This window comes from Dromiciops gliroides, chromosome 2 (genome assembly GCF_019393635.1).
Source record: "Dromiciops gliroides isolate mDroGli1 chromosome 2, mDroGli1.pri, whole genome shotgun sequence".
NCBI classification, from domain to species: domain Eukaryota; kingdom Metazoa; phylum Chordata; class Mammalia; order Microbiotheria; family Microbiotheriidae; genus Dromiciops; species Dromiciops gliroides.
The window spans coordinates 115,123,251-115,139,228 of NC_057862.1; the positions used below are offsets into that span (position 1 = coordinate 115,123,251).

The window sequence follows — 15,978 nt, forward strand, 5'->3', positions numbered from 1 at the left end:
AGCAGGTAAAAATTCTCCTGTCAATCCAAGCAATACCAGACCCATGAGTAGACCTTATACTGCCAATCCTGGGTGAGATGAGACCTGGTCTTTTTTTTTAAAGGAATCACTTCGTTTTTTCAGATTTCCTAAAAATACTTATTTAAATGAGGCTATTCTAAATGTGAGATCCTCATCTAATGTGAAAAGAGTTGATATAATACTGGAGAAACAGAATTACATTTATATTGATGTTCTTGCTGTAAATGAAACCTGAAGACATAAAGAAGTCACCGTTAAATAGAAGGATGGCTTAAAGATTCTTCTGGGCAAGGCAAACAGTTTGTTGCCAAAAACAACATGAAATATCATTTAACAAGACACTTGATCATCTTATTTGGCGGGGTGCATGATGAATGGACTAAAAAAGACCACCATGAAGGTATTTGTAGTTTCTGTGCCAACATCTGTGGGAGCGGGTGAAGAAGTAAAGAAATTCTAGGAAGAACTTGACAAGATTCTCCAAACAGAGTCAATAGACTGTCACGCAGTCCTTCTTCTCAAATACCAGGTCTTTTGTTGAATTAAGTAACTAACAGTAATAGTAATGATACAGTGATACTTCTATTAGAAAATTGTCTGGGAGCAACCCTTCTTTGAACTAAGGTAACCTAAGCTCAGAAGGGACCAGGAAAGTTCTGGAATCCTCAATTCTGGCTCACTGGTAACCGTGGTTGACAAAAGAAAAGTAGTAGCATGGCATGGGGTATAGAATTCTTGAGGGGAGATTAGTCCTAAGCCCAGCAAAAGTAGGAACACTTAACCTATGGTTCATGGACACATACACCCCTACCAATGTGGTCTATGGATGGATTTCAGGGAGTCTATAAATTTGCATGGGAAAAATAATTGCATCTTTATTTTCACTTATCTCTTACTGAAATTTAGCATTTCTTTAAATCATGAATTTTTAAAACATACACATTATTCTGAGAAGGCATCCATAGGCTTCCCCAAACTACTAAAAAAAGACTCAGTGACCCAGAACAGGTTGAGAACCTTGAGTTCAGGTAAGAGTTGCACCATGGGGGCATGCACAGCCCCATTTAACTAGACTCATAGTAGGTATTACCTGTGAGGTTACCCTGTTTATGAGTGTGTCTCTAAGCAGGATTATTATAGGAGAGGTGAGAACTCCCTCACATAGGTTGGGAGCAGTAGGGAGCCACAGCCACCTCTTTTGGGAGAGATTTTTATTTTTCTTAATCTCAGATCTGACCATGTCACTCCCCATACTTAGATAACTCCAGTAGTTCTCTGTTGTCTCTAGGATAAACTATAAATTCCTATTTTTGTCTTTTAAAGCTCTTCAGAACTTGGTCACAACCTAGCTTTTTAACCTCATTATATATAACTGCCCTTCCCACACTCTAAATTCTCCAATTTAAAAGGTTCCTTCATAACTCAGATGTTCCATGATTCACTCTAGTCAAACTGGTCTTCTCTCTGTTCCTTAAACATAATATATAACCTCCCATCTCAGTGCCTTTGTACTGAATGAACCCAGCCTCCATGCCTGGGATGTACCCTCTCCTTATATTCCACTCATAAAGGCCTGCTCTTCCTTTAAGATACAATTCAAGAACTGCCTTCTACATGAAGCCTTGCCTGATTCCTCAACTGAAAGTGTTCTGCCTCCCTAACTACAATGCATTTATTTTGTATATTCTTATATATGTATATATTGTGTCTCCCAGTAGGATATGAACTCCATGAATTAAAAAATGTTACATTCTTTGTCTCTGTATCTCTTGGTCCTACAACAGTGTCTGGGAAATAGTGGGTGCTTAAGAAATGTTTGTTGGTTGGTTGATTGATTTAAAAAGGAAAGGAATGGTTGGCTAAGACACTGTGGGATGGGAATCCATGTCGTAGAATGTACCTCTCTTCTTCCAATATTATTTCCATCTCTAGAAGTGAAGTGTATGATAACAGTTCATCATTGAAATACATATCTTTTGTTAATAATGGTATCACTGTATCTATGTTTTGATGATGGCTTTTTCTCATCACTGTTTTGGGATGCAGCCCAGAGGCTTAGCTCTTACTTGCTCTGAATTGTTGGCTAGTCTTTGGATGGAGAATTTCTTCTTCCTGGAAGAGTCTCTTCCTAAGGCAGGCTAGATGCAGGAGACTATTTGGCAGATAGACCAGTCCTAGAAAAGAGCTTATGGTCACTACTTTCATACATCATTAGCCTCTCAGGTCAGCAATAGTCCTTAAAGCAACATAAACTTTGTTTCTTTTAGGTTGCATTAAAGTCACAGAATCACAGATACTTAGAAATAAAAGGGGACTTAGCATCTAGTCATGCTCTTCATTTTACAAAAGGATAAACTGAGGTTCAGAAAGTCAACATGACTTACCCAAGCTCCCTCAGTTAATAGATGGCAGGGCTAAAACTCAGGTGTTCTTATTCCCAGGCAAGTGTTTTGTGCCTTGCCTCTAATCTTTAGCAGGATGCCCTGAACAACAATAACCTAGTTTACAAATAGTTAAGCCTGTGCTTTCTCTACCACTTCTTCAGTGATTTTTTTCCATTTAAAAAAAACCTGTTTTGACCATTGGCTTTTTTCAGGTTTAGGCCTTAGTTTCTCCTTCCTTGCATTCCCCACCCCCATCCCTACTTCATATGATTTCTTTTATTGATGTTTATTTTTTGGCATTATTGCAGTGATCCTCCTTTGATTAGAGAAAAAAGACAATTTTGACTGCTAAAGAAAATTTAGACAGTCATTTCTGAAGTGTTGGTGACCTCTCTGAGGAACTCTATTATCTTATTACTGTGAATTTTCGACTATCATGACCAACTTAGGTGTATTTTTGTGTCTTATAAAATAGCTTGATTCTACCTGTTGTGTGGATTTTAAAAGTTCATTGTTCTAAGGCCTGATGGAGAAAATCCTGATAAAATAACAAATAATTTATTCAGCCAGAGTATACAGCTGTTTTTAAAGGACCAAAAAAATATTCAGAGACTTTATACCCTTGTCTACTGCAAGACAAAGGGAGAGGGAGGGAGGGAGGGCGGGGGGAGAGAGAGAGAGAGAGAGAGAGAGAGAGAGAGAGAGAGAGAGAGAGAGAGAGAGAGAGAGAGAGATTCCATCATCACTTAAATTCTAATTATTAGAATATTTTAGTAAAATGGTTTTTTGAATCCTCTTTTCTCTGTGAGAACATGTCAGGCAACAAGCATTAATGCAATGCCTATTACCAGTCAGGCACTGGCTAAATAAGCATGGGATACAAAGAAAGAAAAAACTATTACTACTCTCAAGGAGCTCACAGTCCAGTGAGAGAGAAAGCTTAGGAACTAGATACACACAGGATCCACAAATGAGCAAATGAGATAATTTCCGAGTGAGGGCACTAAGATTAAAGAGAACTGGGAAAAGCTTCTTGGAGAAAAGGCTGAGGTTTGGAGGAAGTTAGAAGGTGAAGAGAGAAGAAGGAAAGTGCTATATTATTGTCTATTATTATTAAATCTTAAAGTAAAGCATCATAAAGATTTATTTTAAAGGGCTATAAAACAGAGCTTCAGTAATCAAATGTCCATTTTCTCTGATGGAAAAGACTTCTTCCAAGCTGCCCTGCTGCTAATGTGATGTCAGTACTGTGGTTAAATATAGCAAATCATTGGCCAGACAGATTGAGAGGAAGTCTATTAAATGAAGCTGGCTATGTCTTTCTACTCATTTTTCCTTATTCTGTATATTAAAGGCATTTCGGCAGTTTTCCTACATGTTTTGATTGAACCTCCATTTGCCTCTTTTTTTTTTTTTTTTGGCATGCCTCTTGATTTCTGTAGGTTTATTCCTGAGCCTTGGTCACCCTGCAGCACCACCTGTGGACCAGGTATCCAAGTCAGAGAGGTCAAATGTCGGGTCCTGCTTACATTCACTCAGACAGAAACAGAACTTCCTGAGGAAGAGTGTGAAAGCCCTAAGCCATCCACAGAACGACCCTGCCTCCTTGAAGCATGTGATGAAGTCCCTGCGGCACGTGGACTAGATTTCTCTCGGCATGAAAAGGACAGTGAAATGATTTATGATTGGGAGTATGTTGGTTTTACTCCTTGCTCAGCTACATGCTTGGGAGGTATTTGACACTTTTCTTCTTTTTCTATGGTGCTTATTTCTTGGGTGGCCAAAGCCATGCAAAAAATGACTTGGTTAACTCAACTTTGTAAATTAGAATGGTATTGAAAGAAATCCTGCTGATGACCTAAGAGATAATTGGTAAAATATTCTGCCTGTTAAATCTCTTACCCACAGCAGGTAATACAGAGAGGAAGAGATACCTGTGTTCTCTTGGCCTAACAATGTAGTCAGCAGGAGTGGTGCATATAGGGAAAGGAGGAAAGGAAATGTGGAAAAGGGCAAAGTCCCTTTGACTCTGCCCTTTAGTAAATTTGTGAGCTTGGTAAATCATGTCACTTCTCTGCACCAACATTTCTTCTTTTGTAAAATGATGGAGCTAACTAGGGACCACCTTGAAAAAAAATGCGAGAGGGGCAAGGTAGCTTTTGCAGCCTGAGGAGAATTTCTGCAGGAGTCCATTTCAGGAACTGCATGCACCTTAGATTTCCAGCAGTCCAGCCATGGATTTTAGAGATTCCTTGAAGGGCCTGATTGGATGAAGCAAAACCTCCTTCTTTATAATAAATTTTAACCTAGGACTACAAGTACTACTAGTATTACAAGGTCATCCTCCAAAAATTGACTTTCTTCTCTACTAGTTTGAATTTTGAGTAGCATGACTTCTGGACAATAGAGAGCTTTCATCTGGAAAGGGTTGGCAGTTGTAATAAAAAGTCATTCTCAAAGAAATGTAATTTTCTACTCTTAACATTCATGGGTAAAAGTCATGTTTCCTATGGAGAAGAAATAATGACTATAAATTAAGAATTTTTTAAAAAGTCAACCCCATTGCCTGTAATCCTTGAGATTTTGTTCTAACCTATAAGCCTGTACATGCCTCATATATGTACAACCCAACAAAATTGATGAGGGCACATCATTTAGTCTTTTCAGCATTGACACATTCAAAAGTTTGAGTAAATTTCTCATGCTAGTGTGGTAACCACAAGTTAATCTTATCTGTCTACTCATCTTCCTGCAAAGATTAAGAACCAGACACATTCTGTCTTCAACTTCCAGAACAGATAAGCCAGGGGAGTCGAATCTGTATCTTGCAGGATGCATATGGCTCTCAGCAGAATTTCATTTTGCTTATGGCAAAGACTCTATGGCAATTTCTTTTTAAAAAATTAAGAGTCTGCTAAGCTCTTCCTCCCTGCATTCAAAACCTATTTTTGTCTCTGTTTGCCTGTTATAATTGCAAAATACAACACCTTTTAGCAGAAGTATCTTTGAAATTAAATAAGTTAGGGACATCAAGGAAGACCTTATTCTCTTCAACTGAGCTATTGTTCATGTAACTAGAATGAGAAATAACAGATGTGCAGACTGATGACATATTAGTATCTTCAAAAGAAAAGGTCCTTGTAAATGACAGTGTTCTCTTTTGTGAGTGTTATTAATTATTAAATATAAATATACTATTAATATTATGAAAAGAATTATTCAAATACCTCTATTGCATTAAGTAGATTCTTGATGAAGGATTTATGAAAAAAATAACATGGACAAGAATTGCATAGAAGAAGGTAGCATGTGAGTATTGGGAGCAGCAGGAGTAAAGAGGCTGCCCTCACCCATGAAATCATGGCCCCATCTAAGTATCAAGGTATTATACCAATGCTATAATAAAGAAGGATTCATAACTCAAATGAAATTTGCCATGCTAATAGGAGAAGGAAGACTAAAGAGGTAGACACTCTTGATCAGTTCTAGTAAAATGACTGTCACAAGATGAAGGCATCTAGAAAAGTTGAAAGGTAGAATTCAAAAATTCTCTAATTCACAAGAAGATTATAAACTAATTGAAAATATCTGTGTAATAGGATCACTGCTTAACTCCATTCTGTTAAAATGTATTTTAAATTTTCTAGAAAGGAAAAGCACTTTAAGAAATAGGTTATCACAACTGTTGAATACAGGGCAGAATATAATTAAATAACCACTTTCCATGAAAAGTATTTGATTGATTAATTAAGCAAGCTTACAACTTTGCATCACCACTGAGGTATATCATTTTCTTGTATGTTATTTTCTCATCAATGTACGTCATTTTCTCATTTTCTTGGGATAATATTGCTTTTAGCTCCTAGCTTATGAATCTGTGTGTACAAGAAATGGCATGGAGAAGTTTGAGTCCTTTGAGAACCAGTGTTGGGAATAATGTCTCCACAAGCCATGTCATTCAAATTTGTAAATGTCTACTATGTGTAAGATACTGTGTGAGGTGCTAGGAATGTAAAGATAGATAGGAAAGAGGGCTTGGCCTCAAGGACTTTGGGGAATAAGAGAGGGATGGAAAGCTTTATAACAAATTATTTTATCACATTTTATTAGAAATTATTATAAAACAATTCTATGCAAATAAGCTAAGGGACCGTAATATTCTACAAAACATTGTCTCCAGGGAGTAGTTGACCTTGGATGTCTACCATTATTCCATGTGTAGTATGTGAATGTGAATGGTCCTAGAGTGGGCACTACATGACTGAGACAGGTTCTCTCCCTATTCTGCTACAGTTAAAATATCCATTTCCACTCTTTTTACTGTCCCCTTCCACTCCATCTTTGATACAGCTGTCAAACTGACAAACATGTCAACCTATCTACTACACAATTTTTGATGTTTATTGCATGAAGGATAAAATATTAAATCCTCAGCCTAATCTTTAAAACCCTCTGCAGTCTGGCTCCCAGCCACATGCCCAGAACTAGTGAATTTAACTCCGCTCACACACTCTCTTCTCTGCTCTAGTCAGACTGGCTCGCTATCTCTTCTCTGCACACTGCAGTCCACCTCCTGCATCTGCTCCTTGCATAAGAGGTCCCCAATATTTAGAATGTACCTCTTTCCCTTAGGGACCCTACAAAGCATTCCCTCCTATATAGAAGAAAGCCTCTGTCTCAGATTAAGTGTCCTTACCTCACCTCGCATGAGTTCCCTCAGCTAATAAGTACCCATCCAGACGATGGGCGTAGCCTCTTTAGGAGTCTGGGACCCGTGCCACATGGACTGGCTTGTGGGCCTGGCTAGGGCATACTTGTAGAAACTGCTCCATCACCCCCTTCTCCAAGATTGCCTTGGCCCGAGACATCTCTTTGCAGCCACTTCCTTGCTGATTCCTCTGGGGCCCTGATCATTTCACAATCTCTCTCATTGGGGGCTGCTACATTCTCCCAAGACCAGCTTTTCCATAAAAAGTTTATTCCTTCATCCAAAACTTATCATGGACAGTCTTTTCCATCTTCTGGTAGAGCATGAGTATCTCTACACTACATTGGGAGCAGTGTGGAGGCCCATTGCCAGACAATTTATAAATTCCCAATAAAGGAGAGGGACTTGGCCCTGAAATCCTTCTTTCCTTTACATTCCTGTAGCACGTCATCTGGATCACTTATATCAAACTGCCTTGTATTGTCATTTCTATTTGCAAATGGCTCATCACCTTGCCTATATTTTAGGGAGAAGACTGCTTCATCCTCCCTTTGTATCCTATATGGCACCTAATAAAGAACACCCCCCCCCTTAATGGATGCTTTTAACTTGTAAAATAAATTGATAATAAATTTTAAAACCCTCCTTTCATTCAAGATAGCATACATCAGGATAATCAGATTTAGAGCTAGGAGGAACCTTAAAAATCATTTAATCCAATGTCCTCATTTTATAGCAGAGAACACTGAGGCTCCAGAAGGACAAGTGACTTGGCAAAGATCACAAACATAGCAAGTTGTAGAACCAGTGTTTGAAATCCCACGTTTTTGCACTATATATACCCTGGATTGTCATCATTATTTTTTTCTGATTTAAGAAACCAAAGCCCCAGGGATTTAAGTGAAGTACTTAAGGTTTCCATGATTGGGCCTGTTAGATTATAGATGGAATTCTATTTTTCTTCAGCTTCCAGCTGTCCCTTTATCTTTCTATTGTAGAAAAATCTGAATAAGACATCATACATCCTTGTAGATCCTCTTTGCATTTTAGTGACCACTAAACTTGTAAAAACTATTGGATCCATGCAGGGAGAGGAGGAGGAATATCTCCTTCCGTCCCTTATTCTCATTCATTCCTTACTGCCCATAGAATTCAGGTGGCAATGCTGCTCTGGAAATCAGAAGACTAAGGTTCCAACTTGCCATGTAACTGTAGGCAAATCACTGAACCTCGGTGGGCTTTAGTTTCTTCATTTATAAAATGAGAATAATAAGGCTTGGATTATTCAGTTTACATGGCTGTTGTGAGGAAAGGGTTTTGTCGATTATAAAGTACTATTTAAGGATGACCTGTTATTCATTTCATTGTTGATTTTTTTAGAGACTATATAGCCAAACAGTTGAACACTAGGCCATGGCTCTTGGAAGGTCAAAACACTCCCCCACACCTGCTCAGCGCGTGTGCATCTGTATGCATGCATGCGCACACACACACACACACACACACACACACACACACACACACACCACTCAGATCTTTGCAGACTTAGTCAAAACAATTTTACAACAGAGCCTTCCTGAAATAAACCACTTGGATTATGGTACCTACTGATGCCAATGAGAATTCTGGCATTCAAGATGTAGTACATCCTGTCTGACTGTTAAGCATATTACATGCAAGGACATTTAATACATTTGAAACATGATTAGGTCAGGTGTCAGACGATTAGAAGACTATAGCCTGATTTTGAAGGATCCCAGATATTGAAGGCAGTTTATTTGGTTTGTAGCAAGAATGTCCAAAAATTTACAAAGACCTCATAGAGGCTTCACTGGGGCCTAGAGGTAATACACACATTCAAAGTAGTGAACCTGCACTAATGAGCAGCACGGAGGGCAAGCATGCCTATGCTTAGAATAATGTTGAATCCAATCTTTCACAATTGGGACAGGAGGCAATTAGTGATATTAATACAAAGACTAGAGAAGAAAGCACTGTGATTTTGTGGAAGGAGCAATAGGTCTCAAGCCAGAAGATATGGGTCCAGAGCCCAGCTTTATTACTTTATTAACTGAATGACTTTGGCTTCCTTGTCCTTTGAAATGAAGGGACCTCTCTAACATCCTTTCCAGTTCTAAATTCTAAGATTCTATATAGTCAGGTATTGTGCATGCTGTTCACTTTAGAGAAAAAGTGAAAATAATAATAATACTTTTATATTCACTAAGATGTTTCAGAATAGGAAGGAAAAATGATCCCTAGACTTAAATTCAGGATAATTTCTTTCATATTCTGGCTGTGTCACTTACTCATTATGTGACCTAAAGCAAATTACTTGACGCCTCTGCACTTCATTTTCCTCATCTTTAAAATGAGGGGGTTGAACTAAATGATGGCTAGGGTCACTCCCAGTCCTGATTTTCTGTGTTTCTGGATAGGAATGAATGAATATTCATGACTAAATAAATGAATGAAAAAGAATTTATTAAGAGCCTACTATATGCACAGGACTGTGTTAAATGCTGGGAGTACAAGTAGAAAAGCGGACAGTCTCTGTGCACAAAGAGCTCACCTGTATTGGGGAGACAACCTACCTAGGAGATTTCAACTATAAGTCAAATGGAAATGCCCCATGGTATTACCTCAGGGTGCAATGGTGAAGCAAATTGGAATCTCTTCTTTAATGCCATTCCCACTGATAGAAACATATCCATTTCTAGCACTGAGCCATTTGGCAGCACCAAGGACCTTGATGGCAAGATCTTTCTTTAGGGAAAGGGGAGGTGAGGCTTCAGCAGCTGCAGAAATAGTTGCCAGGTGACATCTCCACAGGTATCCATGACTATAGGATGGGTGTGGAGAGGACTATCATTTCCATCACTCTTTACTTGTTTACTTATCTCCCAGTGGCAGTTGTTCACTGTTTGGTGTTGGTGATGGCCAGGAAGGTAGATCTGTGATGGCAGCAGGGACTAGGCTGTAAGCAGGGTTGGTCATCTGGGGGATATTACTATTCTTCCACCAGAGATAGCTGGTGGCAAAGTGCTTGTCCTGTTGTCAGAAAGACCTGAGTTCAAATTTGACCTCAGACACTAGTGTCCCTGAACAAGTTACTTAACCTTTATTTGCCTCAGTTTCCTCATCTGTAAAATAGGGCAAATAATAGCACCTACCTTGTAGATTTGTTGTGAGAATCAAATGAGATAATACTTGTCTTTTAAAAAAAAACCTGTTTAAGGGGAGCAGCTAGGTGCCACAGTGGATAAAGTACCGGCCCTGGATTCAGGAGTACCTGAGTTCAAATCTGGCCTCAGACACTTGACACTTACTAGCTGTGTGACCCTGAGAAAGTCACTTAACCCCCATTGCCCCGCAAAAAACCCCCAAAAACAACAACACACAACTGTTTAATATAGTCCCTGGCACATAGTATAGGTGGTTCTATATAAATGCTTATTCTTATTTTGGTTCCCTTCCCTCCTTTTCCTTCCTCTGCTATTCCCAGTGGTGTTCAGCTCACGGTCCTGTGTCTATTGGAGTATGAAGAAAGGCAGTCATCAAGGTGGTGCCAGTGGCTTAACTCTCCTGGCACATGCCACCTCTCTACTCCCTCATGATGCCTTGCTGCTTCACTTAGCCTGACCCTTGGCTGTAAGTTGGTTAGCATCCTCTGGGTACAGCTGCCCCCTTCTTCACTGTAATTGTTTCCATGGATAATGAATGGGTTAGGGTACTGGCTAGAAGCAAGAAATGTGGCGGAGGAAAAAGAGGACACCCCCATTCCCAAGGTTCTTGGGCTTACCTGCCCATAGTGGCAGTTGGTTATCAACCTAAGAAACCATTTTCTCTGCCCCAAATAAGCTGTTGTGTTAATCAGTGGTAGTTGTTGTCATCTATAATCAAAGGTTTTAAATTGTTCATGGTTGTGAGGTTTATAAAGTTCCAAATGTCACGATTTTTAAACTTGGTCAGCAAATATTTATTAATTCCTGACTCTGTTCTAGTCATTATGCTAAGCGCTGAGGATCTGAAGAAAATAAAAAATTACAGTTCTATCCTCAAAGAGCCTGCACTCTAATGGAGTTAAACAAGAAACATACAGAGTAAATTCTTAGATGTCAAAATGAGAAGATGTCATGGCTAGAAAGAGAGGTCCAATAAAGTCCCAAGCAGGCCCACCTGCTAGGCTAGGTCATCAGCAGAGCTGCTAGGAAAACCCTCTGGAGAGCAGAAGTGTTGGGGCAAGGCAGGACAAATGGAAGGGAAACAGAAACAGTGGCAGTTGCCCTGCCCGTTATGTAATCGCTGAAGAGACTCAACCTGCCTATGAAAGAGAATGAAAGAGAAATGAAAGAGAAAGCCCCTTGGGGGCTGCTTTCTACAGTGGTGAAACTGGAGTCATTTTTTTTGTCTCACTACTATTTTAAAAATGCTATAAAAAGTTGTAACAGAGGGGCAGCTAGGTGGCGCAGTGGATAGAGCACCGGCCCTGGAGTCAGGAGGACCTGAGTTCAAATTCGGCCTCAGACACTTAACACTTACTAGCAGTGTGACCCTGGGCAAGTCACTTAACCCCAATTGCCTCACTTAAAAAAAAAAAAGTTGTAACAGAGGGGGCAGCTAGGTAGCTCAGTGGATAAAGCACCAGCCCTGGATTCAGGAGGACCTGAGTTCAAATCCAGCCTCAGAAACTTGACACTTACTACCTGTGTGACCCTGGGCAAGTCACTTAGCCCTTATTGTTCCCCCCCCCCCAAAAAAGGTTGTACCAGTGCAAAGTCTTGTACTGGTTTCAGATTGCTTGTCCTTTCCCACTGGTATTCTGAGAGTTATGTTCTAGCTCTTAAGGGCAACTAGAACTAGACTATGCAAAGGCTAGAACACTGGGCCTGGAGTCAGGAAGACTTGAGTTCAAATTTGACCTCAGACACTTATTAGCTGTGTGACCCTGGGCAAGTCACTTAACCTCTGTCTGTCTCAGTTTCCTCACCTGTAAAATGAAGATAATAATACCACCTACTTCCCTGGATGGTTGTGAAGAACAAATGAGATAACATTTGTGGTGTTTAGTGCTTGGCATATAATAATGCTGTATAAATGTTACATTAGACTTGAGAATCATGCAGAGCCTTGGCTCTCTATCTGGATGTGTCTTCCTGGATGGTTTTTTTGGGGGTTTGAGCCAGCTGGTCTAGCCCCATGGACTAGATTATCCTCTGGTCTTTTTGTGGAGTATTTTCTGAGTGTCTATATCTGTTGTCTTGAAGGAAATACCAGGGACTGTCTTGAGCTAACTAATTTTCCTGAGGTAGAGGCAGTGATAAAATGTGTGCTTTAAAGCTCCATTAAGAGACATTGGTGAAGTGTTTTCTGAGGTTTCCTCAGGGAAAAGAGTAATGAGCATAAAAACAAGTACTTAATTCAGCTAATTCAGCTGAGAACTAAGAAGTAATCAAGGTCTCTAAGGAAGAAAATGGAAGGTATGATAACCAGGCACTAAAATCAAACTACTGAGGGTCTGTTTACTCTGACTTTATACACAATTCTGACAAGCTTGATTAATCCCACAGAAGATTTGAAGTAGATCATTAAGATGTGTGTACACACACACACACACACACACACACACACACACACACACACATATATATATATATTTATGTGTGTATGTATGTATATAGACAGTCTTATATAGTGCCAATGACCTGGGGAAATTTTACATTTAAATGCAGGAACCAGAGTTAGTGTGTTGTGACAATATTTATTCTTATGTATCAGGTTGATCAGTTTTTATTAAAGGTTTGTAATTAATTGGTATTATATTTAGCACTATGTTTTGCTATCATTAAACTTCTAAAATTGCTAATGAAGGCAGCAGGGGCATTACAGAAAAGTCAGAGGAAAGAGTTGGCCTTTGTAAACAAATATTATGTGTATGTATAATTATCTGCCCTTTTAAACATTACTTCATTGGAAAACTGCTGGATTGAAACATAACAAGTGTTTATTTAAAAAACCCACCACATCATAAAAAAAGGATCATGACTCTTTCATGTGAAATTGAATACATTTTTATATTTCAAAGTGTCTTCTCACTCTTAAAGTTTTTACCCAACAGTTTCCAAGAATTTTGTTTTAATTCCCATGTTTAAAATCTTTATCTTATTCATACATTTAATTCATTCATTCTGCAAGCATTTCTCATTCACTTATTATGTGCCAACCACTGCGTGAGGTACTGAGGTACCTCAAACAAAAACAAAAATGAAACAGTTCTTGCCTCTGATTGAACCTCCAGTCCCCTGGGAGATAAACGTGTACAGATAAGTAAATATGTTTATATGTGCATCTATATGTCTATAGAGACAGGTATAGATATATATGAATGTGTCTATACATGTATATTTATATCTATGTATATATACATATAGAAATGCATATTTATATTAATTTCTGAGGTGGAAAGCACTAGCAACCGGGGGATCCACATGTTTTAGGAGATCACACTTGAGCTGAACTTTGAAGGAAGTTAGGAATTCTATGGGGCAGAATTGAGGAAAAAGTCCATTCGAGGCCTGAGAGAGAGAGAGAGCACACAGTGTAAAGGCACACAGAGAGATGGGAGATGGAATGTTATGTCTGGAAAACAACAAATTTTGTCTAAAATGTGAAAATAAAACTTTGTCCTATGCAGGACTTTTCCACTTGCATAGTGATGGCAGAGTATTGGGGAAAGGAGCAGAGGATGCTAAAAAATCAGCTAATTTTGTACTGACTACAAATATAAAATTAACTGTTGATTCTCAACATGTGAGTACTTTATCCAATGAACACTGAATGGATAGTTGAGTAGAAAAACTGAACCATATCCTTATTGATATTTTCACTATAAAGGAAAGCAAGAATCATAGAGTTACAGCCAAATATAAGGTTGGTCAATAGGTTCTCCCTAAGAAAAGCTAATAAAGAAGTTGTTAAATTAGATTCATTATGTGCAGCCAATAGCAACAAGAAGCATCCTTTCATGAAACATTTGATCATTTCTCTTTGCAGTGGTTATTTTAAGTGTTGAGGACCATAGTTAAGATAATTGCAGCCTACATGCCAACACCTGTTGCAAAGGATAAGTAAGTAGGGAAAAACTATTTCTGCAACTTGATGAGATCTTCTAAACTAAGTCAATATTTGCATTGATAACTACTGTGAGGGTGGACACAGGGGAGGATGCTGGAAGACTATACTGGAAAATATGGCTCTAGATCAAAGATTGAAAGAGGCCACAGGCTTCTAGACTGCTACATCTGTAGATCACAAATACTTTCTTCAAAGAGAGAGCTCAAGATGCCAGAAGTGAAGAGAACACCAAACTAAAATAGCATAAAAACTGGAATTGATTGTATCTTGACAGGAATTAGCTAGTTGTGTATGATAGGGGAATCATTTTTTTGTTGCTGTGTAGTCAGACATAGTGAGAGAAAATAAACACCAAATTAAAAATAAAGATAAGAAGACATTGTGTGATTTCAGTGGCTCCAACTCAACCTCTTTCAATAATTTGTTTACTCTGAAAGATGGGAAATGTACCAAAGTAAATATTTTAACTCTCACTATTTTTAGAAGAGTTTGACTAATAGAAAATAACCTTCACAACAAAGAGGTCAAAAGAGCCCAGCAATCACCCGAGCCAGTAAATATTTCTGAATCACCTTGATAAGCAGAGAGACATGAAAGCCAAGAGAAACATCACTTTAGAGTATAAATTGGAATGTAAAACATTATAGAGATGAGCAACTAAAAATATGAAAAGCAGATAAGGACCTATGGACCGCCTGAAGCAAATTAAGCTGAAAGTATTCATAGATGACAAAGTAAAACAACAAATAGATATGAAATGGAACAGATTAAGTGACATTTTAAAGACAATATGTTCTCATCAGCAATAAACATGAAGCCTTTGCATTTAATCTCTACCACCTTGGTATCCAGTGTACGATATGTGGAAGTTTAAATGGTCAATGTGAAGTTGCAAATGGAAAGGGCAGATGGACTGCATGAAATACACATGAAATAAATTAGAAACAGAAACACAATTTAAAAGCCACTTAAGATCAATTTTTCAATACATTTAAAAAAATAAGTGTTACAAGAGTAGAATAGATTATGGATGATACTGCTGCCAATTTTTAGCAGTGGGATGGTGGTGTGGTGATCAGCTGTTCAAGTACTCCTATTTGCTTCTCACCCTGTTATTAACTCATTGTCCAGATGTGCTTCCTGGTATAAACTCTCCTTCTCCACTCTAGGAAGTAGTATCAAAGGATTTTAAAATTCTCTTTATCCTTTTATTAGTGACAAGTCCCCAGTCAGAGACAGTGATTCTGGCAAAACACTTCAATCTATTTCTGTATCTTTTCTCAGGGGATGTATCCCCTTCTAGTTGCTTCCTTCCACCTGCATTTCTAATAAGTACACCAAGAGTAGCAAAGGCTTGTGGTTACCACTGTTTATAGACAAAATAAATGTCTAAAACAAAGAAAACCTTTCCCGGCATTCAATTGAAAAGGTTTTAGTCTTCCATGAGAGAGCCTAAGGGGAGAATGGAAATACAGGATTACCACTTTTGGGTCTATAGTCTGTTAAGCAACAGAGCATTTTCCCCAATACTTCATGTGCCCAGTTAATCCAAGAAGCCTTCTTCCCAATCTCTAAATCAATAATCTTATGAAGTATCTTAGATTGTGTATGTAATAACTTTTCCCTTACTAATCAAATTCAAATGTGAGTCATCTTATATGTTCTTTTGACATGTCTTATGCTAGACTAACTTTAAGTTCAGCCACCTGAATGGACTCAGTTGCTTACAGG

The 15,978-nt window shown here is 38.5% G+C and overlaps 1 protein-coding gene across 1 annotated transcript in view; it reads left to right on the forward strand.

The window, feature by feature from the left end:
* Positions 1-15,978, forward strand: part of ADAMTSL3 (ADAMTS like 3) — a 584,778-nt gene that overhangs the window by 456,505 nt on the left and 112,295 nt on the right. Inside the window, exon 16 of the mRNA XM_043989606.1 lies at positions 3,848-4,137. Within this exon, the coding sequence (XP_043845541.1) occupies positions 3,848-4,137 (290 nt within the window). The remainder of the gene's footprint in view (positions 1-3,847; positions 4,138-15,978) is intronic.